The sequence below is a fragment of the Trematomus bernacchii genome, unplaced genomic scaffold (genome assembly GCF_902827165.1).
Source record: "Trematomus bernacchii unplaced genomic scaffold, fTreBer1.1, whole genome shotgun sequence".
In the NCBI taxonomy this organism is placed as follows: Eukaryota; Metazoa; Chordata; class Actinopteri; order Perciformes; family Nototheniidae; genus Trematomus; species Trematomus bernacchii.
The window spans coordinates 9,151,516-9,179,445 of NW_022987477.1; the positions used below are offsets into that span (position 1 = coordinate 9,151,516).

General features: G+C 38.2%; 2 protein-coding genes across 3 annotated transcripts in view; one reads left to right on the forward strand and one right to left on the reverse strand.

Moving 5' to 3' along the window:
• Positions 1-392: 392 nt before the first annotated feature.
• On the reverse strand, positions 393-13,098 carry tfr1b (transferrin receptor 1b). The gene is made up of 19 exons (XM_034147764.1): positions 13,020-13,098; positions 11,607-11,653; positions 11,259-11,460; positions 10,260-10,542; positions 9,024-9,161; positions 8,442-8,526; positions 8,184-8,306; positions 7,984-8,079; positions 7,722-7,861; positions 6,698-6,867; positions 6,483-6,602; positions 6,215-6,300; positions 6,063-6,126; positions 5,905-5,972; positions 5,776-5,816; positions 4,130-4,220; positions 3,401-3,634; positions 3,164-3,313; positions 393-2,521 (listed from the first exon to the last, which is right to left on the reverse strand). Exons 2-19 carry the CDS (start codon positions 11,637-11,639, stop codon positions 2,309-2,311), a joined length of 2,337 nt encoding a protein of 778 aa, XP_034003655.1. The 5' UTR covers positions 11,640-11,653; positions 13,020-13,098; the 3' UTR covers positions 393-2,308.
• A 5,516-nt stretch (positions 13,099-18,614) lies between these two features.
• Positions 18,615-27,930, forward strand: part of sh3kbp1 (SH3-domain kinase binding protein 1) — a 31,377-nt gene continuing 22,061 nt past the window's right edge. The window contains exons 1-2 of one of the 2 annotated variants that reach the window (XM_034147075.1): positions 18,615-18,790; positions 26,832-26,989. In XM_034147075.1, the coding sequence (XP_034002966.1) occupies positions 18,787-18,790; positions 26,832-26,989 (162 nt within the window). In that variant the 5' untranslated portion in view covers positions 18,615-18,786. The remainder of the gene's footprint in view (positions 18,791-26,831; positions 26,990-27,930) is intronic. The other variant, XM_034147084.1, reaches the window with a different exon arrangement.

Sequence of the window (27,930 nt, forward strand, 5' to 3'; positions counted from 1 at the left end):
AATAATGTTGATAAAAGTTTCACTAGTGTTGCCCTTTTTTATGTTAATGTAGTCTAAATGTAAATTAAATACTGTTCTATTAAATCTGAAAACCATGACAAATCTTGAAATAACAGAAATTAAAATTAATACTTGCTCTTAAAAATATACATTTACCTACTAATGACAAGTCTTCAAAAAAAAAGAAAAAAGCTTACAACAGATACAGTATGATATATATATATATATATCTCAACGGCAATTGGCTTCAGTTTACCACTTTTTGCCTTATTTTGCTCATCATAGCCCAAAATCTGTGGCTGAAGTTTAATACTTGTTTACTAAATCAAAACTATAATTGCTCTTGTTGAAAACATACAAAAATGTAAAAAAAATAGGATCAGACAAACATATTCTGGAAGCTAAGCCAAAAGGGTTTATTAGACTTTTCTGCTGAACATGGAGATCATGATGAGAACAATGAGTTATGAAACTTACAGTTGGAGTTACACAATGAAGGGAAAATGAATTTCCCAACCTTTCAGTTGCCCCTATCAGAGTTCAGTAACGTTTTAATTGTTGCAACATCTTGCAGGAAAGAAAAAAAAGGCTGCAACAATATCAAGCTGAACAGAAGGGAGGTGTAATAATGACATATAATAATCTAAAGTACCCAACACAGATGTTTGTTTGCTCTAGAGCATATTGAAATAAAGAAATTGGATATGAATTTAATTAAATTGGGTTGACTGACTGATGATATTCTTTTAACATGTGTATTCTAATAAATATCCCTTATTGCCATTTTAAAGGCCTTAAAATATTGTCAGAAAACAACTTTTATGGAAAGAAAAAATGGTCAAACAAAAAGACATCAAACAACAGCTTGGAAAAAAAATATCTATTGGTAGAACTCAAATTCATTTAAAAAGTTTGTAATATAGAAATGATGTTGAACTACACCTGAATAAAGCAGTACAGTAACATGAAGAGGAAATATGCCATCCAAAAGCATGCAAAGAGAGTTGTAGGTACATCTGTTGTACTTTTGAAGTCACTAGGTTTGTTGAAAACTGTAATCAATTAAGTGCATTTCAATAATGTTCTGTGTTTTATTGGATGTAAAACAAATCTGTAATCTAGCTAAATAAGAAACACACCCACATAATCCAAAAATAATCACCAACAAATAAATATATCAAGTATAAAACTCTGGGAAACACTGTCCCCGATAAGTTGTTCCACCCTCAAGTGAAATATGAGAGACACTGCTCTCGATAAATACACATTTAAAACACACACAAACATACAATCACACACACTGGTAGGCAAAAACTACCATCACTGCTTTACATCATGGAAGACACTGCTCCCGATAATGGGTTTTAATTATGGAAGACACTGCTTCCGATAACTTTATCATAATATAAACTGTTTCAAAGTAGACTGTGCAACATAAATGGCTTTCTTGCAAATTAACTAATCATTACTCGCGTCTTAAAGAGCTTTGATAATGTTTTAGCTTTAAATTATTTGTTTAAACTTGAATTCATCGTGAAGTGCAGGATAAATCCAAATCTTAATACATTTCTAGGCTTAGTGGTCTATAAATAAGAATTTCCCAATATCCAGAGACTTTTGGTTTTCACTAATTTGACATATCAGGGATTAATTCTTTATCACTCTTAATTTCTTCCTTTTAAATAACGATTTAATGGCAAAGAAGACATACGGTCATGCTGTCATTCTCTAAAATATTTTCTCAAAAAAGAAGATATAAAGGCCATTTACAATAAAAGTATATTTTCTTTTTTAACAGGGGATTCCATTTTGTCAGCAACAGTTGAGGAGTCATTTCTGTAGCAGATGCTGCCGGGTGCTTAGACAGTATAACCGTCATAATTATGGAAGACACTGCTTCCGATAACGTCGTATAAAAAGACAAAATAATTATTTTATAGTGGGCACAGCCACTGATAAAAAACATAAGTATAAATAAGGTTTCTCAGTGTTTTGATGGCGAGAGGTCACAGCAGAGGGTTAGACTGCTTCAATTAGTTGCCAGGAGAAGAGGACGCAGATTTGTCAGTAGCATTATTATCAAGTATTTCATGTTGTTTCACAGTAAAGAACTGTTTCGTACTCTTCTATTTCCTCCTGAATCTGTGGGGGATTACAACTCTGACCCTGCCTGTTTTAGGGGTTGGGCTTAGACCTCTGATTGACAGCTTGTGCTAAAGTGCTGTTGTTGGAGCTCTTTCCTCCGTTTCTACTTTGGACTGCATTTCTCACACAACAATCACGCTCACAACTTCCCAGACTTTTTTCTTTAGATTTCCTCATCGATGTCCCAGATGTTGCCCACCATGGCGTTGGCACATCCCTGCAGGTTCCAGGTGGCGAGGGCCAGCTGGGTGCGGAAGTGCTCCATGTCGGTGGTCTCGGCGATGGAGGCCAAAGTGTGGGAGCCCCGACCCAGCAGGAGATGACGGAAGGGGGTTTCAATGGGGGACACGTAGGGAGAGAGGAGGGTGTGCTCAACCTGGAACGATAAACAAAGACTGTTATACATCTGTGAGGTGTTAAGATATAGTAGTAAAACAAAGCTACATGTATACTGCGCTCAGGATAGTACATTAGCAAGAGCATTCACTCAAGGAACCATTCTTATAAACCATCTTCATAAGATAAGATTTACTTAATTGATCCCAATTGTTTTTTTTCATGTACTGTGTGGGTGGTGTGTGTGTGTGTGAGTGTGAGTGTGAGTGTGAGGATGCAATTGAACCTGTGATGATTTGATTATTATTTCTATCTTTTATTTTCCATTACCTTTTGAAAAAAAAAAAATGAAACGATGCAACATGTTGAAATAGTATGCTAGTGGAACCTTTACTCAATTAGTAAACATACAATCCAATAATAACGTTTTAGAATGTTTCAATTGTACAAACTAAACAGAATCTAAAATGTTTACATAACATGGAGGATCACAAACATAAGTTTTGAATTTGGCATAGTTTTGCACTTTTTAAATATTTCTTAACCCAACCCATGACGGAAATTGTACATTTTGCCAATTTGTTCACATGGGAATATACCAACGGGACAGTAGTGCCATCAACCAAAGGATTGAACTTGTTAATAACATTTTAAACATGCATGCGACTACACTGCGTCTCACCGTCATGATCCTGTCATTGAGGATCCGACAGGCCTCCTTGTCACTTATGTCAGTGCTGTCGACGTCATTTGTAATGCTGCTGGCGGCTCGTTGGAAGGATCCACGTGCACGGTTGAGCCAGTTGGAATTCACTTCCTTCAGCTGACCAGTCTACAGAATAAAAAGGTATCAGCAATAACACTAAGAACAAACATAAACGTTTTAGCTAGATGTCAAAAGACAGATGGAGAAACGGACCTTTGAGAGCTGGTTGATGCGTTTGTAGACCCGGACCACAGCCTTGGTGATCACGCTGCTGTACCGGCTCACATCCAGGCTGGGATACAGCACGTGGTCGTGAACCAGTCGCAGAGCCATCTGTCCCGCAAACTGTGCCGCCAGTGCCGCCATTTCACTGGTGCGATGGTTTGTCTTGTAATCGAGTTGGTTCTTGTTGTCCAGGTCGGTGCCATAGTAGCTGTAAGTCTCCTCCTTAACACACAATTTCAAAACAATGTACATGTTAAAACAAAAAAAACACAAAGGAAACAAGATGTAACAATCAGAATAAGTAGAGTAATCAGTAAACTGCCAAAAAAAAAGTCATCAGTTTGTAGCAAAGGATGTAGTGATCTTGTGCATTTTGAATTGATTTTACTTTCACTACGAGAAGCTATAGGATGTTCTTTAAAAAAAAAGGGATACAGAATAGGAGTTTCTTCACTATTGCAACCTTTATATGCAAATAACCCATCTGACTCGTTTATATACAAAAAGCACTGAATTACAATGCATACTGTGTTTCTAAACTTTGGATTAATGCAATGTCAATAACCTAATGTGAAAATAAATGTCTAACATCATTTATTTTTCCATCTTTAGTCACTAGAGGATATAGGAGGTTTCGTACATCTAAACAATGCCATCATGTGGGTAAAAGTAAACATATCAACAGTAATTATCCAGGGATTGTGTTGCATTACTCACGTTGGGATTGATGAAGTGGAAAGAGATGGAGGGAATTCCAGACAAGGCCAGGAAGGGATAGGCAGGGTCGTCCATTGACATTGGCTTTAGTCTGCACATATCAGAATGTTATTGAAGGTTATTGTAACGAACCCATCTTTTACAACAAAAAGTTTCACAATCTGTTCTTTCAGCTGACATACAATGTTTGGTATTGGCAATTCAAATATATTTTTTGTAAGACATTTTTACTTCCGCATAAAAAAAGACCACATGGCGTCACATGGGGGAGAGCGGCCGGTCTAACGTATTAATAAACATGGATCACAATGCTAGTTTTGACACAGAAGAGGTTGAAAATGTATATTCGTATGCATATGACGGACCACAACCTTATAATTATGAGCCTGCTAGGCGTCCAAGAGACCAGGAGCAGCCAAGGATTAGAAGAAATAACGGCCATCGGAGAGAAATTGAGCTGTGGTGTGAGGAGAACCAGTGGAGAACAGGGCAGCTGTCTTGGTGACAGCTAGCTACAGTTAATGTTAGCTAACGTCGGTCACATCACAACATTGTAAAGTTATCATATATCAGGCTATAACTAAAGTAGTATTGATAATATAGTAACGTTACTGGCAGGACTGTTGATACTGATCCATAACAGAAACTAATGCGCAAGTATCAGCCGTATCTCGCGTTACCTAATGCAACTCCACACTACGTCTTACGGTGCTGTGTACCGGAGGGGAGAGAGAGAGGAGCGAATGGGGGGAGAGAGAGAGAGGAACAAATGGGGGAGAGGGAGAGAGAGCAGTGAAGGGGGGGAGAGAGATGTAATACGGTTTCCTGATAAACGTTTTGTTTGATAGGCCTCAGCTGTGGAGAGTATGTGCTGCAGGGAGGTGGATGCACCTCGCACAACGCACCCAGGAACGAAAGCTAGCTCCGGTCCTTTTCCTGTTAGGGAATCTGTGGACTCGATGTCCTGACAGGCTGGAGTTTGTGCAACCTGCACAAACACAATAGCTCACCATGATTAAAAATGGTTTAATGCAATGTAAAATTACCGAAAAAATATCAGCTCTCACTAAATCACAACCGCTCAAACCAACTACAAACTACTACCGCGGATTGGGCAGAGAAGGAGTCCGAGAAAGTTGCCCCCCCATGTGACGTAATATGACGCGTTTGACGTATGACTTTAAAAACAAAATGTTTTTAGTAGCAGAGCTCAAAACAGCTCTTTTCCCCCTCTGAATTCCTGCCCTTATGTCTCGTAAAACATATCAAATCCTGCATTAACTTTTTTTAAATTGTAATTTTCAGGCAAGGTTAAGCATAAATCTAGTAAAAAAAAATCTGCAAGTTGCTCTTTAAGCAAAACTCTTGTCTGGCTGCTTTTGTTCAGAGATAATTAACATGTTAGAATGTTGTCTTCAATTGTGAGCATAAGGCATTTGTATTTGTACAGAGACTTAAGTGTCTTATCGACACCAATATTTTTGTTATAACACCACCCAGATTGAGACTTCTGTGTGTTCAAATGTTCTGTTAATCATTGTATTTCTAAGTACTACAAAACTATCCTGAAACATGGTTTGCAATAGTTAGCTTTTGGATGACTCGCTAAACAAAAACGTGGCTCTACATACTGCTCCATTACTTACACGTTAGTTGTTCCCATCATATCAGGACTGTTCACCTGCATCTACGAGGCAAATGAAAATGAATTCAAAAACACAACTTGTTTGTACAGAACTGGATGAACATTGAGTGAGGTGTTGTTGTGCTGTTACCGCTTTCATTGTTTTCTCAAGGAGGCTGTAGAGCAGCGGACTTGCTGAGGCCATAAAGCTCCCACGACCTTGTGAGGAGATACACAAGCTTAACAGACTGGAAATCACTGGACAACTTTTTCAGTACAGAGATATGCTTCAGGAGAGGCTTTACTTACCCATGAGCAGTCCGTCCAGGCTGATGTAGGTGAAAACATGTTTGTCAATAGAAGACATATAACCCTAAGAAACAAACATATTAAAACATATAAGAAATACGGGATAGATGGGTTTTTTTTGGATCTCAAGATAAAACAAATGTAGTTTCTACCTCCAACCACTCGGTGGCGCCAACACTTCCGTACTCTCCAGCGCTCCAGCTAGCAAACACCAGGCTTCTCCTGGGCCTGAAGCCATCTGGGAAAAAACAAAAGAGAGCATTTAATTTATGTTAAGCAGAAGAAGGAACTGCAACAAAAACACACTGTGACTGAGATTAGTCTACAACATTGGCTACAGCCTCATTCATATAACTTCTTTAAGGCAAAAAACGGTACTTGCATATCAACGCATCAAGATTTTTGTGAGATAATTGTTACCTTTCTCCACCATCTCCCGAACAGCCTTGGCCAGCTCTGTCAGTATGGAGGTCCCAACAGTGGCTTTGGCATAACCTTCACCCCAGGCGTCCCTCTGCGCTCCCAGTACAACGTACTGATCTGCAGATTCACATACAGACAACAAAGCATCTTAGATGTATGGTGGAGAAAAAAGAATCCAAGTGTAGATGGTCAGAGAGAAGATAAAAACGTACCAGGATCAATGAATCCTTTGATGACTCCGAACACGTTGTGGATTTCCTTGTTGACCAGCACGTTGTTCACCTCAACGGTAATCTTCTCGCTGCCTCCCAGTTTGTAACCCACTGAGGCGAGGCTGCCTTTAAAACTGCTGCTCGCATCTGACTCAGGACCTCCGATTGTCCTAGAGAAGAGATAGAGAGAGGCGGATGAGGAAGTGCTGTACACTGAACTGTGCCAGATTTGACTGCAGTGTCTTCTTTAGTTAACCTTTCTTGTTGCAACATAATAATAAAATAAAATCAACCTATTACGGCTGATAAATGTAGCTGCTATTAGATCAGTTAGCCATGATGCCAGGATTGGGAGTTTGGAGCACTGTGGGACTGTTGGTGTTTATACCACAAGCACCGGAGCTAAGGACTTTTTTTTTGCCCTCGGCGGGGGGTAATGCTGGGGGGGGGGTCAGCGCCAGTGTTGTGCCAGAAATGGAGCGGGGCAAGCGCACGCCAGAATCTAGTAGGCAATATTAGCTGCCGTGCTTTGTCTTGTGTAGATGCACTTTCTTGATGTTTGGTCGTGTTGTGTCAAAACATTTTAATCACATGTTATGTATTCATAACAAATGCACGATTGACACTATAGCTGTAAATATTTATGACAGCAGTGTATAAGTGAATTGAACTCACAACTGCAAAAAAAACAGATAAATTCAAATTAAGACAAAACAAACATCAATAGTAGGCTTTACCTTAAAAACATAAGGATGTACTGTAGGTATACTCAGTTCTTGGGCACGGTAAGAATATATGTAAAGCCTAATGTCAGACACAGTCATGCATGTCCATCATATTCTAAAGAATAACTAAGTTAACAAATTGCTCAATTGTCCAAAGAACCATACTCGAGCACCATACATTTATTTATAGTGCTTAATAGACGTGGTTTTTACTGTACAGCATTTCCTAAGCTTAACCGGAAGATATGTGGAAGGTTGTTTGCCTTTGTGGGTTTGTGTGTGTGTGCGTGTGTCCTCACTTTAGAAGAGCTAAAGCCATGTTGGCGGTGATAGTCTGGGCTGGGATTTTGGGGAGTCCGGACGACTTTGTGGGTGTGAACTGAGTATGGTTGAAGGAGGGGAATCCAGGGGTGTAGGGGTCACCTGAACCCAGATGGACCTGTATAGGGACAAACACAAAGTCAAAACACAACATGAAGTGGTTTTAAAGAGAGACTTCACTGGCATCTTGTTTTTTTGGCTTTTAACAGCATCCTACGTTGCTATTATGTGCAAACGTACATGTCCGTAGAGAGCTGTGTCCAAATTATAACTGTAATCTTGAGGATCAGGATAGATCAACACAGCAGAGGCTCCCTTCTTCGCACCATTATCCACCTGAAGAAACAATCAGAATCATGAAACCAAGTTTTAATGAAAGTTCCCAAATGCAAAAGAAAGAAATGATATGAGGCCTGTGAAGGCATCAAGTGTGTCGTCACCTGCTCTGCAAAACTGATCTTTCCAGCGCGGAGCAGCAACACACTGTCTTTCAGTTCAACGTTCTTCTTCTGCAGAACTTCCAGATCCTCCTGACGACCGTAGTTGCCATACACCAGCTTGCCCTGAAAACACAAGTAAAAGTCAGATAGGCCGCACCATTTATAAGCTGGAAACTAAAACCCCAGATTTGATTCCATTTTAGATTTTAAATGGTAGTAAATGTAAAAAAGGAAATGTTAATGTTTTGAACAACTTACCTCAGCTATCCCAGGAGCACTGTATGCCAGATATCCTGTAGGCTTGAAGTCATCTGAACCAAAAATGACACGGTTTGGACGCTTGCTGTAGATTAGACGATACAAGTTTTGTTAAAATACATGTAATATTTAGTTTTTCTTGGAAATCAAGAGTTTTCTTTTCTACTTGAGTTTCTACTAACAAACTAAATGACTACATTCTTCTGCCTAATTATCAAAATAAATTCTGGCTCATGTGCCTGTTTTGGAGTTTTTTCAAGAAAGTAAAACCTTAAATTGACTAAGCTGCTTAAGACAGACATGGCAACCGGTTTTGCGGCGTAAATAAAAAGAAGACAAAACAATATCTGAAAATAAAAAATCTGGAATTTCAAAATTGTGAGAAACAGGGAGAAGGAGAAAATAAGCAATACTTGAAAAAAATGAAAACTTGAATGAAAACGTCATAATATAGATTTTTGATAATCTCAGTAATTTTTTTTGGTTAAAACATAATCTTAACACCAATTTCTTACATTTTAAAATAAATATCCCTAAATAAAATTGGCACAATCAGTAAATGTATGATAGTAAAGGACCAACCTGTCTGGGGTCTGCAGCTGAACATGGTGGATGCCAATCCAGGGATCCATCTCCTCTTTCTTGAAAACAGCAAAGATGCCGTTTGCCAGACTCTTGTCTTCATCACTTCCTGCTGAACGTCTGGGCCGATCAAAGTCACTGCAGAGAAACAAAATCAAATTTCCAGACAAATTTGTTGCACCTCATTCTTCAACAATGAGCCTTTCATGAATGGTTCAAACAATTCTGAGAAAAAAAGCCCACGAGATGACTCATTAAAAACGGTGCACTTCTTTAGATGTCAACTTTTGTTGTACATTACCAGAGACACTCTTTCAAGTGAAATGTATTTTAAATCTTTTTCCATTAACTTTTATTTGTGGTGGCACACATAAAAAGTAAAGTTAGGATAAATGTCATAGAAACACAAATGCCCAGAGATAAATGTAGGCTTTACTTTGTCATAATATATTTTAGTGATAGATCATGGTTGCATTAGATTTTTAAATTTTTTTTAATATGTGTACAAATCTTTAACCAACTTTCATACGTGGTGACCTTATTTAATAAGTTTCCATTACGCCTTAGGCTTGCTGCACTTTGTCAGATGATATAAATCATAAATTGTCTCCAAGCTTGAGAAATATATTTAATTTCCTTGACCATAACACTCTGGAGCTTAAGTCATGTGGCTTTTTTTTTTTTTAAGTCTGGTATTTTATGAATGCGTTTAGATGAATATGGTTTGAGTGGTAGGAAAAAGTAGAGCCCTTAGTTAAAGTGTGTGTGTGTGTGTGTGTGTGTGTGTGTGTGTGTGTGTGTGTGTGTATATATATATATATATATATAGCATACAATATAGCATGTTTACAGTAATTCTATAAATATATAGAATCAACATAAAAAAGTAGTGTCTTATTTTAAATCATTTGAAAAATATATATATATATATATATATATATATATATATATATATATATATATATATATATATATATATATATATATATATATATATATATATATATATATATAGGCAATAAATATTTTTACATTGTTTTCACTATATATTTTGATATTGCCCAATACTAATTACCACTAATATCAAGATAGCTTTGGAGGCACCATTTTTTATAACTTATTGCATTAGCAGGTTTGTTTGGTTGTTGGGTGTTATAGTGTGTTCTCTTTTGTCTTTAATTTCAGTATGATGATATTCAATTGTGTTTTAAAAAGTTATGCACATGAACCAGGCACCTCAAAGATTTGTCAAAAGCCTGGCTGGTGAGTTTCTGCGTGAGGAGTTCGGTAACTTGTTTCCAGTTCATCTGAGCGTCTGGAACAGCTGCTTCTGCTGCTGCTGCTTCTGCTGCTGCTGCTTCTGCTGCTGCTGCTTCTGCTGCTGCTGCTTCTGCTGCTGCTGCTTCTGCTACTGCTGCTTCTGCTACTGCTGCTTTCTGAATTTCCATTTCAGAATTTGTGGCACAGTTTTCCTGCTGCAGCTGAGTGTCACGGTGGCTGAGGTAACCCAGCAGGTAGCCTGAAGGATGAAAGTATAGAGGCATGAGAACTGGATTATAAAAAAAGTATTAAAGTTTAGGAGCAGCTTTCTAAACCTACAGCTGAACAGAATAGGACTATGACAAAAGTACCACGGCACCCTAGTCACCCTAGATGTTCAATAATACATTTGTATTCAAAATGAAGCAAAACAATAAATAAGCTCTGGCCAAAGTGCTGACAACGCTGCTAGGTTCTTTTTCCCATAAACAACTTAGCGGTTAATGCTTGAGCTGTGAGCTTTTTCCTTACTAATGTCCTTTACTGCCTTGATGTTGTAAGGCGATACTGATACAGAGATATGTAAATAATCAAATCAAATTAAATAATAAATAATTTGACTCTAAAATGACAGTTAAATATTGTACAACTCTGTTGAGTGCACAAAATTGTAACTTCATTAGTGTTATTATTAGCTTACGTACAATGGATTTCAGTTGCTGCTTTTGAATTGTCTCTAATTCTTTGAAAGTTTCTGCTTGATCAAAATCTTGAAAGTTTTAAAACAAAAAATGCCAATTATTCACTGGTATAAGCTTCTAAAATGGGAAAATGTATCTTTACATTTAAACATCTTAAGTTGTATCCCAAATATTAGATTAAGAAGTATTTGATTTAATAAATTGCATTATTTAGAAAATAGATTAAGAAAAGGCGTAATAGTAACATGGGATGATAATAATGAGCATGGCCTACCAATGGCAAATATCAGCAGTATTCCCAGGGCCAGGTAGCAGATAGTCGCCCGGCTTTGACGTGGGAGTGCTGGCCTGAAGCTCGGTGACCCCCCCGCCTGGTCCTCTGCCTCTGTGGCATCATCTGACAGTTTGACCTCGACGTGTCTTTCTCCGTCCTCCGAGGGCTGCAGAGTAAACCTGCTGTACCGCTCACTTTTAATCTAGAGCGAGGACAAACAAGGGAACACAAGAGTGAAAACTATGAAAGCAATGTGTTCCTGATCCAACAGCTGTCTGGTAACAAAGTTTGTCCCATTATTAAAGAGGGTAAAAGCTAAACTTGAATTATAAAATAAGAAATACTCACCATTCTGTTGAATGCAGACCTCACTCGCTCCATTTCTGCTGATTTTCCTAGAGAAAGCAGGGGACAGAGAAGATGAGTTTGTGACGGTTTATTAACAACTTAAATGCAAAGACAAGAAGACGAAAGGAAACAGAGCGAGAGAGTGAGAGAGCGGTTGAGGGTGAGGGCGGGGAGAGGATGTGAGGCGGGTCAGGTTGCCTCAGACGACCTTGAATGGTTGTTGTAGGTCTTTTGGGTAAAGATTGTTTTCCCTGTACACAGAGACTGTTTTTCACAGTAATCTACAGAGTTAAAGACATTATTCTGTATACAGTATGTTTTTTGCTTGTTATTTCTTTTCTATTTCTAACTATATCATGTGTTTTAAGTTGACTTTGCTGGAAATCAACATGAATTAAGGCCCTGATTGATTGTTCTCTACATTCTATCGACCAAACTTACTTTTAAAATAGTCTCAATGAACCAGGTGCATGTGACCTTCATGTATTGTTTCCACATCACAACAGCAATCTTTGTTTCTATTATAAAAATGTCAGATGCAGACTTCAGGGAGGTGTCAAACAGCTTAAAAATAAGTGTCTGTTCCAACTGACAAACCCCCCACCCCCACTCCTGTTGTTTAAGGTAAGACTTCTTCCGTATAAGTGGGGACTTGTGCAACCTGTACCAAGTTTACCGGATCTAACCTACTTCCTTATATTGGCGATGAAGCAGGAAATAGCTACAGATTAAAAAAATATAGAGTAAGTATTTAAAGTATCGTGATATCATGCAATCATTTACTGATCTTAAAAGAGAATAAAAGGAATCTTCAATTAAATCAAGACTCAATTAAGCTCTATTACATATATTTTCGGTCATCATGTTCATTTCATAATCAATGAAAGCATGGTGATAAAGAGATAACATTATGATAACTTCAAACCTACTCGCTAATTTGCTTTTGAGCATCAACTACTCATCCTTACATTTCATTCAAATAAACAGTGGTGCGAGTCAAATGGACAGCAAATATGCCGTCGGGGAGTCATGTAGTTAGCTAAATGCTGACCATGTCATGACTCCACATTTTGACATTAGACACTTCTTGTCTTAATTTCTCCTCACATATATGTTGTTGAATGGTGAATTAGGTGTTAAATGCAAATGTGGAAGAAATACACCTCCACACAACACTTGCAAACCAGAATATAAAACAAAACGACCAAAATATGTTCTGTGGATCCATACAGGAAACATAGAGGACAAGTGACATGTGTAGCATCATCTCGGTGTAAGCTAGTTAGCCGCATGTTTAGTGTCCTCCATCGCTTTTCGGTTGAGGGGAAGACTCGCTTGAAAGGAATTGTAGCTCAAAATGTAGTTGAATTTAAAATGTATGAAGGAATACAATTTGAGTCGGTGCAATCTCACCTTATTGCAGCTAAGAAACCCCGCGCCCTCAGTGAGCTGCTCTATCGTGTCCTTATGGTCCTTATTAGAGCACTTCCGCTTTACGTCACCTAGCGAGGCAGTCACGTACACATCCTTAAAGGTAAACTACAAACCAGACATGGCTGTCGAAATGAACGTGAACTCATACCTCATACACTGTATTTATTATAACTGAGGTAACTGATATTATGACACGTTAAACTCTACCCTACAAGATTCAGGGGGAAATGGTATGTTCAACTTGATCAGTTAATAAAATATAATATGTTCATCACTGCACAAACCTGCTTAGTTCTTGGACTCTCATTTTGTTTAAATATATATTTATCTAAACAGTAGTGTTATATAACAAAGGACATATGTACAAAGTACTTTATACTTTAATCTCACTACATTTTGTCTGCAAATGTTGTACTATTAAATACAAAATATAAATCGACACACATTATATTATAATATTATAGGTTAAGCTACCCAGTAGTATACATTAATTCAAATTAACCCCACATTTACCATTTACAATTTAAGTTAAACAGTGATGTGACACATTAATGCACCAATAATTTTTATAAAATAGGTTTAAAATGTCTAGTGCTTTAAAGGTCATTTTGCATAACGCATACTTTTACTTTTGGTAGGCTACTCAAAGTATTTTTTTAATGCAAATACTTTTACTTAAGTACAATTTGGAATGCAGGACTTTTACTTGTAACTGATTATTTTTACACTGCAGTATTGCTACTTTTACCTAAGTAAATAATCTGAGTACTTATTTCACCTCTGTGTATTGATAGATATTTTGAAAGCAACTATTTACTTCTTTTTTTATAGTGTGGGTCGGATTCCTACTTTTGCTCAGGTGAAGGCTCTGCGCTCATGCATTTGCTCCTTTTATGACTGGCCTTGACAATTTTATGATAAAAATAAAAACACACATTAAACATTCATTCATTTAATTTTCAATGACTAACGAAAAAAAAAGTGTAATTTGATATTTTACCCCATTTCTTTACAAATTTCCATTTTAACAATCTCTAACAAAACGTTTTAACCTTGACTCTGCTGACTGTTATTCTGAGCTACTTCGTGGGTGGAGTGTTGGTACACAATGTTAAATCCTCTTTGGCTTTCTATCCAACATGTTAACATCACTCCTTTTTGACAAACAAGCAAGACAACAGACTGTTGACATTAGCTTCGCCAATAGGTATGAAGCTCAAGTGGTTCTGTTTAAAGTTGTTTGAACAATGATTATAGGTGAATACATTCTGCTAAGGAACAATTATTCTCTTTATCTAAATCCCCAGATGGGAAATGATACATCTGAATGCAGAGGAAGACATTTAGAGTAACACAATCTCACTGTCATTATAGATGATTTCTTACCAGTCAGTTCAGAGCAGAACTTTGATGTAACACTTCAACTGTGGGAAATAGGCGTTTGAGTCAGTCACTCTGAATACTGGAAAGTATGAACAGGATTGTTGTGTATACTTATTGAGAACATGCCTCAGGTTTCTTTTTAGTTGTATACTTTTCTTGCAAGATCTACTGAAAAAGTATAAAGTTAAGTTGAAAAATAATAACTGAATAATAACATCAATTAATGCTTTTTGTTTGTGTCATTCATCATAAAGATGCAATGTATAATGTGCAGAGAGAGACAAACTGTTACAGTGTTTTCAACTCAGGTTTAAACTTGAAAAAGTAAATTCATCAATTTACGGCTCAATTTGCCCCTTGACGCAGATCAATTTACTCCTTAGATGGGGCAAGTTAAGCTACAAGACCACTTTTTTCATATCAAGTCATATTTTCATGGCCCTTTGTTATAATGCATTATATATATTTTTGATTGACAGAGGAGATTCTCAAATAAAGATTGTTGTCATTTGACTTCTATACAATTTTTCCTTGTAAAAACCACATTCTTTTACATATTTTATGAATAATCTCTCTTTATTTAATCCATTGTCAGTCGCCTTTACTGGTCTCGGTCAAATTGATAAATAGGAATCATTGTCAACACGGCAGAAATCAACAATGTTTATAGTTAGTATGGATTTAACATTATCTTAAATAGCATGCCATTTCTTCACAGTCCCACAGTCACCTTCTTTTTGTTCCTCACTTTATCTGACCTAGAGTAAAGTTAAATGTATCAAGTAGTGTAAAAGTATTGTTCTGATAAAGCTTGATGTCATTGTTTTTTGGAGAATTTATTGAGAGGGTGTTGCAATCATTTGAAGTCAGGGGCAGTGTCTAATCATTTTCATACAATCCCCAAAATAACTTAAATGTAATGTTTCAGATGCTATCAAACAACTACTATTTCCAAGGGAGGATTATAGGTGTTAGAAATAGTGTCAGCACTGCTGAGACTTCTCACTGTGAGCGTGGTTGTGTGTTTCCACATGTACAGTAAGTGGCAAAAATGTATTGGGACTTACTGTAGAACATTGTGCAATAGCAACACTGTCCCAGATGGTGTCACCTTAGTACTTTGTGTTGCATTTACCTCTCATCTCTGGATACATCAACCTCCATCTCTGGATGAGGAAACAAGCTGCAAATACAGCAGCACAGATGGTATCTAGGCTAAATAGGAGAATGTTCATTACCCTTGATAGCATAACATATTTCACATTTGAAGCATTTCATTTAGAATTGACAGTGAGATTTTGCTTCTGAGTGTTTCCCTTTAAGAGCCTGGCTGGTAAATGGATTTGTTGGCTGTTCAAACCTGTGACAATGGGTGACAGGCTGTTTTATTATCACTGCAACCAAATGGTGCAAAAATCATTAACAAAACAACCATAGACCTTACAAGGATGTAGTCAACATGACATTACCCATTTGACTAAAGTCTTTAGTTTGGCATCTTGGTCAACACTGTTTTTTAGTGTGTGTGAGTGGAGACACATAAGGTAGAGCTAAATACAACCAAATGCGTTTAGGAATCAAACATTCAAGGATTAAAGTTCAAAGACCAAAACAAGGACAACACCAAAGTTAGATGTCCAGAACGTTGTCAACCTGTCAACCAATGTACCTCCGCCTTTAAGTAAATACAAATGTTTACAAGATGGGAAAGTAGCAATTAAGATATTAACTCAATGTTAATAAATTGAGTAGGGTCATTTTCTCATTTAGACAAAATTAGGAATGCACATATCTATGGGGAGTAAGTCTTCTTCGTGGAGTTTGTCATCATTCACCTCCATGTTGTTGCATCAACATGTTGATAATACAATTGTGGGCATTTTGCATTTCTATGTTAAAGTGGCAGCTTCACTCAGTGGAGCATGATGCAACCTCAGCACGAAAAGCGGTGTTTCAAGATTGCACTTTGAAGAAAAACAAATACCTTTTTTCTCAGCCGCAGGATATTGTTATAACCACACATAAAAATAATGATGCATTTTATTTAGAGGCACCTTTCAAAGCACCCATCTTACAATTCATAAAATATTCCTAAAAACGTTACAAAAGGGCAGTAATATGTAGGGAGACGGGACAGGTAGCACAACAGTGAGTCATCTGAACAGGTGGGTTTTGAGGAGGGGCTTGAATGCGGTGATTGTGTCAGACTGTTGGATGTGTTTGGGGAGGGAATTCCAGAGTCTTGGAGCAGTGCAGCTAAAAGCCCGAGCACACATGGTGCACCTATGGTGATGATTTTGAGTTTATTGAGGAGTTTGATGGGAAGGACAGAGAGGACAGCATTGCAGACATCTGGACAAAATTGCAGATTTAACATTCTTCAGGAAAAAAGCAACTTACTGCAAGAGAAGAGAAAAATCTTGTAAAGCTTTCCACACATAAATACAATAAAGTTTGGTAACCATATAGCCATAGTGACAGCACATACAAATGCGGGATTGAGCAGTAGCCCTAAAACATCTTGTGATAAACTGCGTAGGAAACGTAAAATAGTGGAATATAAACAATTTCACATATTTCAGGTTTTGCAGCTGTGCAAAGTGGTATACTCCACCATTTGTTTCTCGTTAAAACAACCCTATCATTGTAGATGATTTTAGCCAAAAACTCTTACTTAATTGACTGAACTCAACTATATCTTTAAGAAAAATATTTTTGATTCAGTTCAATTTGTTGCTTTGTGTTAATTCCATGGACACAACACTTTTATGTGAGATGCTGATACTAAACCTGTTTAACTTCAGGGCTTTTGCACACCCTTTTTTACTTACACAAAACAAGGAATACTTTAGATACTTGATACATCATATAAACTTGCAGTGTAGGCTACTGTCACAGTCCTCTACACATTCAAGGTTAGGCATGTATTATCTCTTTTGCGTCACACATACCTGAGATGCATACAGGAATATAGACTAACTCTGCTCAAATGAATTTTTTCTGCTCTCTGCTATATTTTATTATATCAGATCTCCTTTGTTGTCTGTACAGCAGCTTGTTCTGTGACTGTATTCTACCCAAGTGACAACTGATTGTGAAAATTATCTACATTTCTCATCTCTTTCTTTCTCTACAATCACTGCATCATTTCATCTCCCTCTTTTTGCAGCTGCCAGCATAATCATTCTCGCATGCATGTTAAATCCAGAGTGTAAAACAACACTGCTCAGTGTTTGGAGTGAGTATGTGTGTGTGATGGAGATTGTGTGTGTGTGTGTGTGTGTGTGTGTGTGTGTGTGTGTGTGTGTGTGTGTGTGTGTGTGTGTGTGTGTGTGTGTGTGTGTGTGTGTGTGTGTGTGTGTGTGTGTGTGTGTGTGTGTTGTGTGTGTGTGTGTTGTGTGTTGTGTGTTGTGTGTTGTGTGTGTGTGTGTGTGTGTGTGTGTGTGTGTGTGTCTCTATTGCTGTTTGATAATGTGACTAAAATGTTAACAATGTGCATCTGGAACCATTAGTTTTAAACTAAATAAACACTTCATTGCCAATTTGAGGTCGTCAAGTGAGATATAACTTCAAGAATGTGTTATCGCGAGATCTTAGCTATCGACAGGTGCGAGTATTTGATCTTGAAAGCATGCTACCTTCAAAGGCTGTTGGAAATAATAACATTGTTAGTGAAACACACATAAGCTTGAAAAAAAGTTAAAGACACTGAATGAACTTGTTTCTTTTACTCATTTCAACAGAAAACATTTTTCAATTAAATTAACATTAATTAGAGGCCTTGTAACATAAAGTGTACTCTTAAGTATACGTTTAACTCCTGTTAATTTTGTATCCTATGTTTTGCATTTAAAAAAATAAAAACATAAATGTGATAGTTCACTATTAACTTGGACGCATTACAAGACCTAATTTCCGAGGCCGACATTTACGCAGTGCACCTGAAGGCAACCAGAGAGAGAGAGAGAGAGAGAGAGAGAGAGAGAGAGAGAGAGAGAGAGAGAGAGAGAGAGAGAGAGAGAGAGAGATAGAGAGAGAGAGGAGAGATAGAGAGAGTAGAGCGCGAGAGAGAGAGAGAGATAGGAGACGGAGAGAGAACGCGAGAGATAAGTGAGAGAAGAGAGATTTGTTCTCAGCGCTTTTCCGTTTTCTAGGTCCTCGCTCTGCCTCCTCTGCCGTGTCACCGGAGAGAAAAGGGGAAGGAACATGGTTTCATCAGACGCTCCTCCCGTTTCAGCGCGGCTGTAGCGGATCTATAGCACGAGCAGGAGGCTGGGTCTCGGTCCGGCTCAAACCTCACACGACCACCTTCCCCGTTTCCAACCAGCCTGCAGGAGCACTACCAGCACACCGGGACACATAAATGGGTGAGTTGCAACGCAGTTTTCTGCTTCCAATTGAGAGAATGCCCCAAAAATAGCCTCCAGCGCCTCTGCGCATCTGGATGGGCAGGAATAAACGCCCGGTCCAGATGCGCGCTGGGTTCAACCTCTTTCCTTCCTTCTTCCCCCCTCTCCTCTCCTCTCCACCCCAACTCACCTCACCTCCACTCCTCTGACGTAGCTTCATACATGGCCGAGCTGTTCGTTAGTGTCCGCGCGGCTTTGGCGTTTCTCCGCGTATCCGATGCTTTATTCATGATTAGAAAGCTGCGCGTGGGTGTGAATGCGCGGGCGTGCGGATGCGTTTTGAGCAAGGCAGCGGGTCACAGTGATGAGTTGCAGATGTTGACACGTTTACATTCACTAGCTGTCTGCCCATTGTGTTGCACAGTGTTTGACTCTCTCCAGCCCCCTGTCCCTGTGGAGGAAACAGGCCTGTCTGTGACATTCCTCTCATCATCGCCATCAATTCCCACGGCACTGTGGTCTTCCACACCTGAAACGCATGGGAATTAATTGATTGCAGATATAGTGGGCGATTAATAACTTAATTAAGTGTATATACACATTTACTAATTAGCCACAGATGCCATGCAGGGATGAAGGTGTTACTTCCTTTTTATGTTCATCTTACTTGGTAGGCTAATCTGTAGATCTACTGTATTAGACATTCCTATGGATATCTTGACAGTGTGTTATTATAAGATTGTATGAGCTCTGCTGCATGTAAACAAGAAATTCACAGCTGGCCTCAGGGGGAACACACACAACCGTCAAGGCTGGATGACCAATTTGGAAAATCAGGAAATTTCCCCATGGGCCTAGGCCAGATTCACTGTGTGGTGTGTAGTTTAATTAATTGCAAAATTGTCTCTAATATGCACCACTAATTCAACTATTAGCTTAGATGGAATTACAAGGGCCTTTAAATAGGTCCGGCATATTAGCTCAACACTGTATCTAAACGTAGTTTTATACAGTATGTTCCATGTTGAACACAGGGAGTTTATACCTTTTACGAATATAAAGAGGTTATAGGATGCATATGGGAAGTATGGTGGTGATGGTGGTTGGGATGTGTCTCAATAAGTGAAGGTAATCCCGCCATAAATTGCCACATTTTCCACTACTGTTTATTCATCATTTGTAACCAATTCAGCTCTGCCATCAATGTATAACGTTTTTGGTGACATTGTCGTTTTTGTGTAAATTCAATCATATGTTCATTACGTAGTTCATAAAGGTTGTACATCATTACGACTTTTTATGCTTTTCCAATTTCCAAACATTAGGCGGACAGATTATTAAAATCATTGCAGACAAACAATGCTGTCCAAGACAACACAAACACTATCATTTTAATACACAGATATTGTATAATTGAAAAATCACTTGCTAATTATAAAGGAATACCTTATTAAAAAACAGTAAAAATGTATTGTTGTATCAATCAAAAAATATCAACTTTGGGTTTCTTGACTTGAACCTGCCTGAAAAGGAAAAACTATACTGTACATATTGTTGTAATGCATTTAGCAATCCTGGGCCCATTTTAATAGTTTTTTTCAGATAAAGTAAAAGAAAACGTACTTAAAGTGGATTTCTTTCTGTAATTGTGCTGTTACTGCAGATTGTAAAGGAGAAAACAGTGTCAGCTTTGTCTAAAACTCAGAATTTAAGTCTAAGGAATAATTTTGCAGTTACTCAAATATAGACACATTAAAGAGGCAACCTTTTGCTATCATAGGTAGTCTTAACAGTCACAAATACATGTTTTCAAAAGATCTGACTTCTCTGACCCGTGCTTAAAAAATGTTGGTTTGCTGTCACTGGCACTGTCTCTCTCCAGCTACATTGAAAATATAAAGCTGAATACTCAGAGTTTGTATCTGGGGGTTGTCCAAAACTTTCCTGGAAAGAGGAATGCTGGAAATTTGAAACATTTGAAACATGTTAAGGGAGTTCAAAGACTGTGTCACAAAACAATGTCCTGCAATGCAACAGAATGATGAGTTGGGCAGAGAACAGTTGGAATTTGACTTTAAATGTGGGGGAATTTGCTGAAGTCTGTGATCTGATCTGGCTTTGACTCCCAGTGGGCTTATGTCCAGCGTGAATGTTTTACAGACTGAAAACACGCAGCTGCTCTTGAAATCATCAGCGACAGTACTGAAGCATACAACACAGGTCTGCAGTAAACCAGCAAACTGCAGCATGGAATTGCAGAGTTCAGTGTGTTTGTATGTGTAGTTCAGTCTTATCTAAACTGACTGCAGCTGTTCAGAGGACACTACAGGTCAACATGGTTCCTATATGGCAGTGTGTTTCTTACTTGACCACTTGAGTGGGAGTTTTGTTTTGTCTGCAGGCTTCAGATAATCTGTCTCTTGTGTTCTCAAGGCCTCCTGTCTATCAGAACATGGCAAACGGAAGACACAACCATGACACAAGTCCTTTGACATTTCAGTTGCAGTTTTGATCTCAAGTTTCAGGACCAATACACTGCTAACTCAATGCAGCTATTTAAAATGAAAGGATGGTTAAGTTTAGCAAGTATGTTTGAAATTAGTAATTTAATTATATAAGTATAAGTAGACACAGACCTCGTTGAATCTGATTGTTGAAACAGACCATATTGACAAATCTAAGCTAGCTAGCTGTGAGGGTACAATTGGATGTGATGGTGGGAAAGTTGGTTAGGGAGCGAATATAAAGCGTGTTTTTATCACACCAATTAGAGCTAGAACATTAAGGTTATGTTACAGTCCAGTCCTGTTAGACCGTTAATTTCTTTCACATGCTTGATCTAAACTAATGTTATTTACTAATGCATTTCTTATCATTTTAGCAACTACATTATGCAGCCATCAGGCAACACCATTCATTATATGTTTTGTTTGTTTCTGCCTGATAATTGTATGCTAAGACAATGCTAATGTTTACCCAGTTTCAAAATAAAAAAAACCTAAAATGTTTATCTGGCTTTTAAGATAATAATTGGATACTTTCTGTTAAAGCTCTATCAGTAATGTTTTGTTGAGCAGCAGAGGTACTGTAGAGTGAGAGCCTTGTATTGCCTAAAACACACTGTGTTGCTAATGAGACTGAACCATTGCTACTGAAAAAAACGGGTGATTTCCAACATTGAGCTTAAAGAGGCCCATGATAGCTTCTGACTTCTGTCTATTCTGTTTCCCCTTTTAAAACTTCCCATTTTGTTTTCAAACTTTACTTAAACAAGATTATCACACTTGTTGGAGGCTGACTTCAGCTTTAAATGATTAAAACGGGTATAAGCACTGACTGTATAAAAGAAGTGTACGTAGTCACCGTGACGTAGCGTAGCACATTGGCTTTGTACAAAGGTTATATGACCTAGACTTTTGCATTTTGGCATTTTGGCGTAGCAAGACCCGATATAATTAGCTTACTAAGCGGCTAGTTACTAGCTAGTGCTGGCCTGGTTAGCAAAGTGCTATTAACGTTTACGTGATAATATTTGGGATTTTAATTTTTTAAGTTTGCTTGGTCCAAACCAACCTTGCTTTACAATCCAATTTATCTCAATGGGTCCATCATTTTTTATGTTTTGTGTCCATTTGTATGTCCATATCTGTATCGAAGGAGACATAAACACTAGTGATTCAGACCATAAACCTTTTTGCTTACTACAGTTATAGATTAAGTGAGAAGTAGGGTTGTTTTCTAAAATACCATCATACTATTAGTCACATTGACTTGGCTTTTTCAACCTGGAGGTTGCCCCTTGGTATTTACAGCAGCAGGATAGGACCTATGGGATTGAGTCAAAATAAAGCAGAGTGTGTGTTGAGATAATGAAGAAACAGGACACCCAGTTAAACAGTGTGTTTTTTTAAATAGTTTTTGGACTAGAATTGAGGTACAATTTATATCAGGCTTTGGATAGAAGGACAGGTCTTTTCATGGGAATAATTGTGTAAGAAAACAAAATAATTCACCAGACTTACGTGTACTTAAAAAACAAAAACAAACGTATGCACCCCTACTGACGTTTTTTAAGAACGTGTTTGCTCTACATTCATAATGCTTTGAAGAGCATTTCATTATTTTCAAATGTTCTTGTGTGTTTGTATTTATTCCATCATGTTGTGTTGTACATCATATGTACGAATAAATGAAGGCTGCTTCCTTTGTAAAATCATATCCAGTATATATATATTTGAAGGCTGGGTTTGCCCTCTTGGCACAGCTTCACACCAGACTGTGCTCCGCTCCAGAGCCTATTTGGCGTTTACGTTGTGTCACTTTAACTTGCACCCGTCTTTGCACTCAGTGGTGTAAGTTCTGTGGAGAGCCACGAGCTGTCGTCTTCTTCAGTGGTGTATGTGTTGTTGAGTGACGTGGATGGGTGGGTGGACTGCAGCGTGTGGTTCTGTTCTGCCACTCAGATGCACTGTAATGTCATTTGCAAGACAACTGCCACAAGCTATCAATTCACCGAGATACTTCTCCTAACTGGTGAACCTTGTACTTCCACTCTCATGATATGTGGTACTTCCCCTAGACCAGGGGTGTCAAACTCAAATACACAGTGGGCCAAAATAAAAAAATCGGTACTCATTTCTTATGGCTCTATCTGCAGATTTTCCGGAGTCATTTCTTATGATTACATTTTTTCACAGGCCAACAACAGCTTAAAAAAAACAATTCCCCTCAAAGAAAAAACCAAACATGCCCTGTTGTCACAAGAAAAAAAGTGCAGAAGGAAACATTCATTGAAACTCAGTTTGCTGCTCTGTGATGCACATTAAGCCAGATACTTGGCATCTCATCTTGGGTGCAAGTTCATCAATGTTTGGGGTCAGGCTCTGAGCTGAGGAAATCCTCAGGATTGAGTGAAGGTGTGCGTGCAATATAGCGGCGGGCCAGATCTAATAGTAATTCAAAATTATCCTGCAGGCCGAAATTAAATCCACCAAGGGCCTGATTTGGCCCCCGGGCCTTGAGTTTGACACATGTGTCCTAGACACATCAGAACTGTGAGCAAAATGGTATTTGTGCCACGTCACTGTGTCATCTGCAGCTAATCTCTCTTAGTTATCTCACGCCAGAATCATATCCTCCCCATCTGAGCACCAGGCCAACTTGAACTACAGTCACCTGCTTTGTCTTCTTAATATTGATGTCTTGTGAAAGTCCTGTTCCTTCTCAAATATGTAAAGTATTTTTGGTTGTGATGGTGTTTACATCAGTATTGGCATATCCAGCCATGCAGTGGGGTGGTTTGTGAACTACCTCTCTGAAAGGTCCCAATGTGTTCAATTTGATGGGCTCACTTCTGAGTGGTTAAACATTACAAATGGTGTTTTAGGTCCACTATTATTCTCCATCTATATCAACAGTTTAGGTCAAAATGTGGATGGAGCAACTTTACATTTTTATGCGGACGATACCGTGATGTATTGTGTAGGTCCCTCCATTAAAGAGGCTGTTGTTAAATTGCAGGCTGTTTTTACTGTAATATTATTCAGACTCAGCTCTCTGAACTAAAGCTTCTTTTAAATGTTGATAAAACTAAGGTAATGCTATTTTCAAAAGCCAAAAAGACACCAGAGACCGCTTTGGATATTGTTACTGTGCAAGAAAAAATACTTGAAGTGGTTGCCTGTTATAAATACCTTGGTATCTGGCTTGATGATTGTCTCTCTTTTAAACTTCAGGTCAATAATCTGCTTAAAAAGCTGAGGGTTAGGCTAGGTTTCTTTTTCAGAAACAAGTCCTGTTTCTCACTTGAGGCCAGGAAAAGGCTCTGTGACCTTTTTACCTGTGCTGGACTATGGTGATCTGATCTATATGAATGCACCTGCCCATTACCTGAACAAGTTAGATGCCGCCTATCACAGTGCACTGAGATTTGTTACTAATTGTAAAGCACTTACTCATCACTGTACCCTGTATGCAAGGGCAGGTTTGCCTTCACTTACTGTATGGAGGCTCAGTCATATACATGTTCATATGCCATGTTGGGTAAACTCCCATCTTATATCTGCACTCTGATCACACAGAGAGTTACAGGTAGCTATTGCCTGAGATCACATGATGTGGTCTTGTTACATGTGTCAAGTGCAAGGACTGACTTAGGTACGAAAGCTTTTATGTGCGCAGCTCCTCTTGCTTGGAACAGTCTTCAAAAATAATTGAAACTGAGCAATTTGGTTCCACTGCATGTTTTTAAAGCTCGGATAGGTGCAATGACACTTGATACTGTTGGTACTTGTAAATGTCGATAGGTATGTAAATGTAGCCCTGTAAATATGATGTAGGATGTCCTTTATTGTTTTATGTTGTTTTATGTTTCATGTGTTACCTACTTGCTGCAGGTCTCCCTTGAAAAAGAGATCAATGATCTCAATGGGACCTACCTGGTTAAATAAAGGTTTGAAATGAAATGAAAACACATTTTGTCTGTTTGTATATTGGTGTGTATGAACATGTTGCTCTTTGTGCACGTCATACAATATATGAAGAAGTGAGAGATAATTTTTGGAAGGAAACCACTGTGTCTGAGTCATAGCTACCCCTTTCATACTGTAGTTCCCATGGTTACCCCACCCCCTAAAACTCCCCCGCCTCAAACCCCCCTCCACAGCCACCCCTTTAGCTGCCTACACCGTTTAGACAAGGATCAGGCCTCTGCAGCCAATATGAGTGTTTGCAAGTGTGTGTGTGTGTGCGTGTGTGTGTGTGTGTGTGTGTGTGTGTGTGTGTGTGTGTGTGTGTGTGTGTGTGTGTGTGTGTGTGTGTGGTGTGTGTGTGTGTGTGTGTGTGTGTGTGTGTGTGTGTGTGTGTGTGTGTGTGTGTCTGTGTGTCTGTGTGTCCAGTGTAAAGGGGTTAGAGTTAAGAAAGCTATATGCGATATCATGACACATTCAGTAAATTTCTACAAGTATTAGCAGCTGCTCGTGCGGCCACAAGGTGTTTTTGTGTCTGTGAATATATGAGTTGGTGTGTGTGAGATCATTTTAATAGATTTTCTTTACAAATAATCCTTGTTTTATTCACCAAAGTGTATTTGACAACATTTCAGTAAGGCGTATTCCGGTTTTATTTCTATGTTTTGTCTTTATAAATTCAGCAACATTTACATTTTCACAGCAAAGAAGCAGCTTTCACTCTTTCAATTATTTAAGCACATCTATTTTTCCTTTAAAAAAAAGATGTATTAAGCTACTGTTAATGAGTCAGCACTCAAGTTCCAGCTGCTCAAAGGGCATTATACTTCTCTTTTCTTGTAAATATTTACATGAGAGAGTACACTTCTGTGTTTATCAACCTCATATTCAGCCTTTTGCTGCATAAACAATACAGTTATACTTTTGTATCGTCTATCATTAGCACTGTATGCATCAATAGAACACTAGAGTTTGCACCAGAGATGTCAAGATGTTTATTTATATTGCTACTTTTATTAGTGTATTTTTTATTCTTATTTTCACTTTCACATGGTTCCACTCATCTACAGTTTGTGACAATAACACATTATGATTTGTAAGTAGTGTATTGATTAACAGCAACAAAATACAATATTACAAGGGTTGTTTACTAGGGTAATTTATTACATTACAGGGTTGGGACCGTTAGTTTAAAAATGTATTCCTTTACTATTGCTAGTTGGATGTAAGAGAGTCTAATCAGGGTTAGTTTTTAAATGTTTTCCTTTACTATTGTTAGTTACATGTAAGAGAATGTAATCAGTAATTGTTCTGGCCTTTATTTGTTTGTGTGCATTTGAAAGGATGGGAAATGAGAAAACCAAAGAGAAATAACAGTTTACTTTATCTCTGTGTTGCAGGCCAAAGTAAATTGCATTTAAAACAGACAATCAATTGTTTTAAATGGCTGTGTATGTTCAGCTGTGAGTGTATTTCTCTTTCACTTTCAGTTTTGCATCACTTCATTGAAAACCACGGTCCCAGAGAGTAAAAGTAAAACAAATTGTTGTTAACCGACTAATTTTCTGTTCCTCATTCTCTATGTCGCCCAGTGGAGGCCGTAGTGGAGTTCGACTATGAGGCTCAGCAGGACGATGAGTTGAGCCTGACGGTGGGCGAGATCATCGTAAACATACGGCGGGACGATGGAGGCTGGTGGGAGGGGGAGCTGGGTGGACGCAGGGGCCTGTTCCCGGATAACTTTGTCAGGGTGAGTTCATAAAATACCACCACCACCTCGTTTTCTCTACTGATTCTTTTAGTCTCCTACACACTCCATAAGCCCACAATAGGCCCCCCATAAAAACAGCAGAGTAAACTTGCAGTTTCTAGTGTGTCACTGCAGCGTGGGATGTTTCAAAGGTGAGAGTTCAACATGTTTTAACATGGGAGAGTTTAATAGAGTGGGGTTTAAGTGGGAGAGTAATAGAGAAATAGAGGTTGCATTTTGATCATTCAAAGAGATAATGTTATGCTGAAGTTTATTTTGTGGACTTTAGATCAAGGTTAAGAGCACTGCATCAAATGCATGCAAATAATACTAATAATAACTTTATTTATACAGCACTTTTCAAAACAACGTCACAAAGTGCTTTACATGGATTAAGAACAGGGCGTTCAGGCACTAACAAAGCATGCGGTCAAAAATTCCCTAAATCCCCCCAATAAAATATATAGAATTTCAAAAATAGCAGTAGTAATACAAAAAAAAGAAAGTAAAACAAATAATACATGGATGTCGAGTAAAACAGAGTGGTGTTATCATTAGTTAAAAGCTTTAATAAAAAGGTGAGTTTTGGGGCACTCGTAAGGGCACAACAAGTTAGTGAGGTAACCTGGAGCCAAACCGTTAAGAGCTTTAAAAGTAATCAGTAAAATCTTAAAATCAATTCTAAAACAGACAGGTAGCCAGTGAAGAGAGATTAACACAGGGGTGATGTGGTCTACTCTTCTGGTATTTGTTAAAAGTCTTGCTGTGGCATTTTACACAAGTTGACGAGATATTGATGTTTGGCCTTATCCAGAGTATAGGGAGTTACAGTAATCGAGACGAGAAGAGATAAAGCATGGATGAGTGAAAGGAAACTTTCAAAAGTACTCCCAGCCTTTCCGAAAGGTCTGTGGAGAACGGCTTTCAGAAGCTGTTTTATC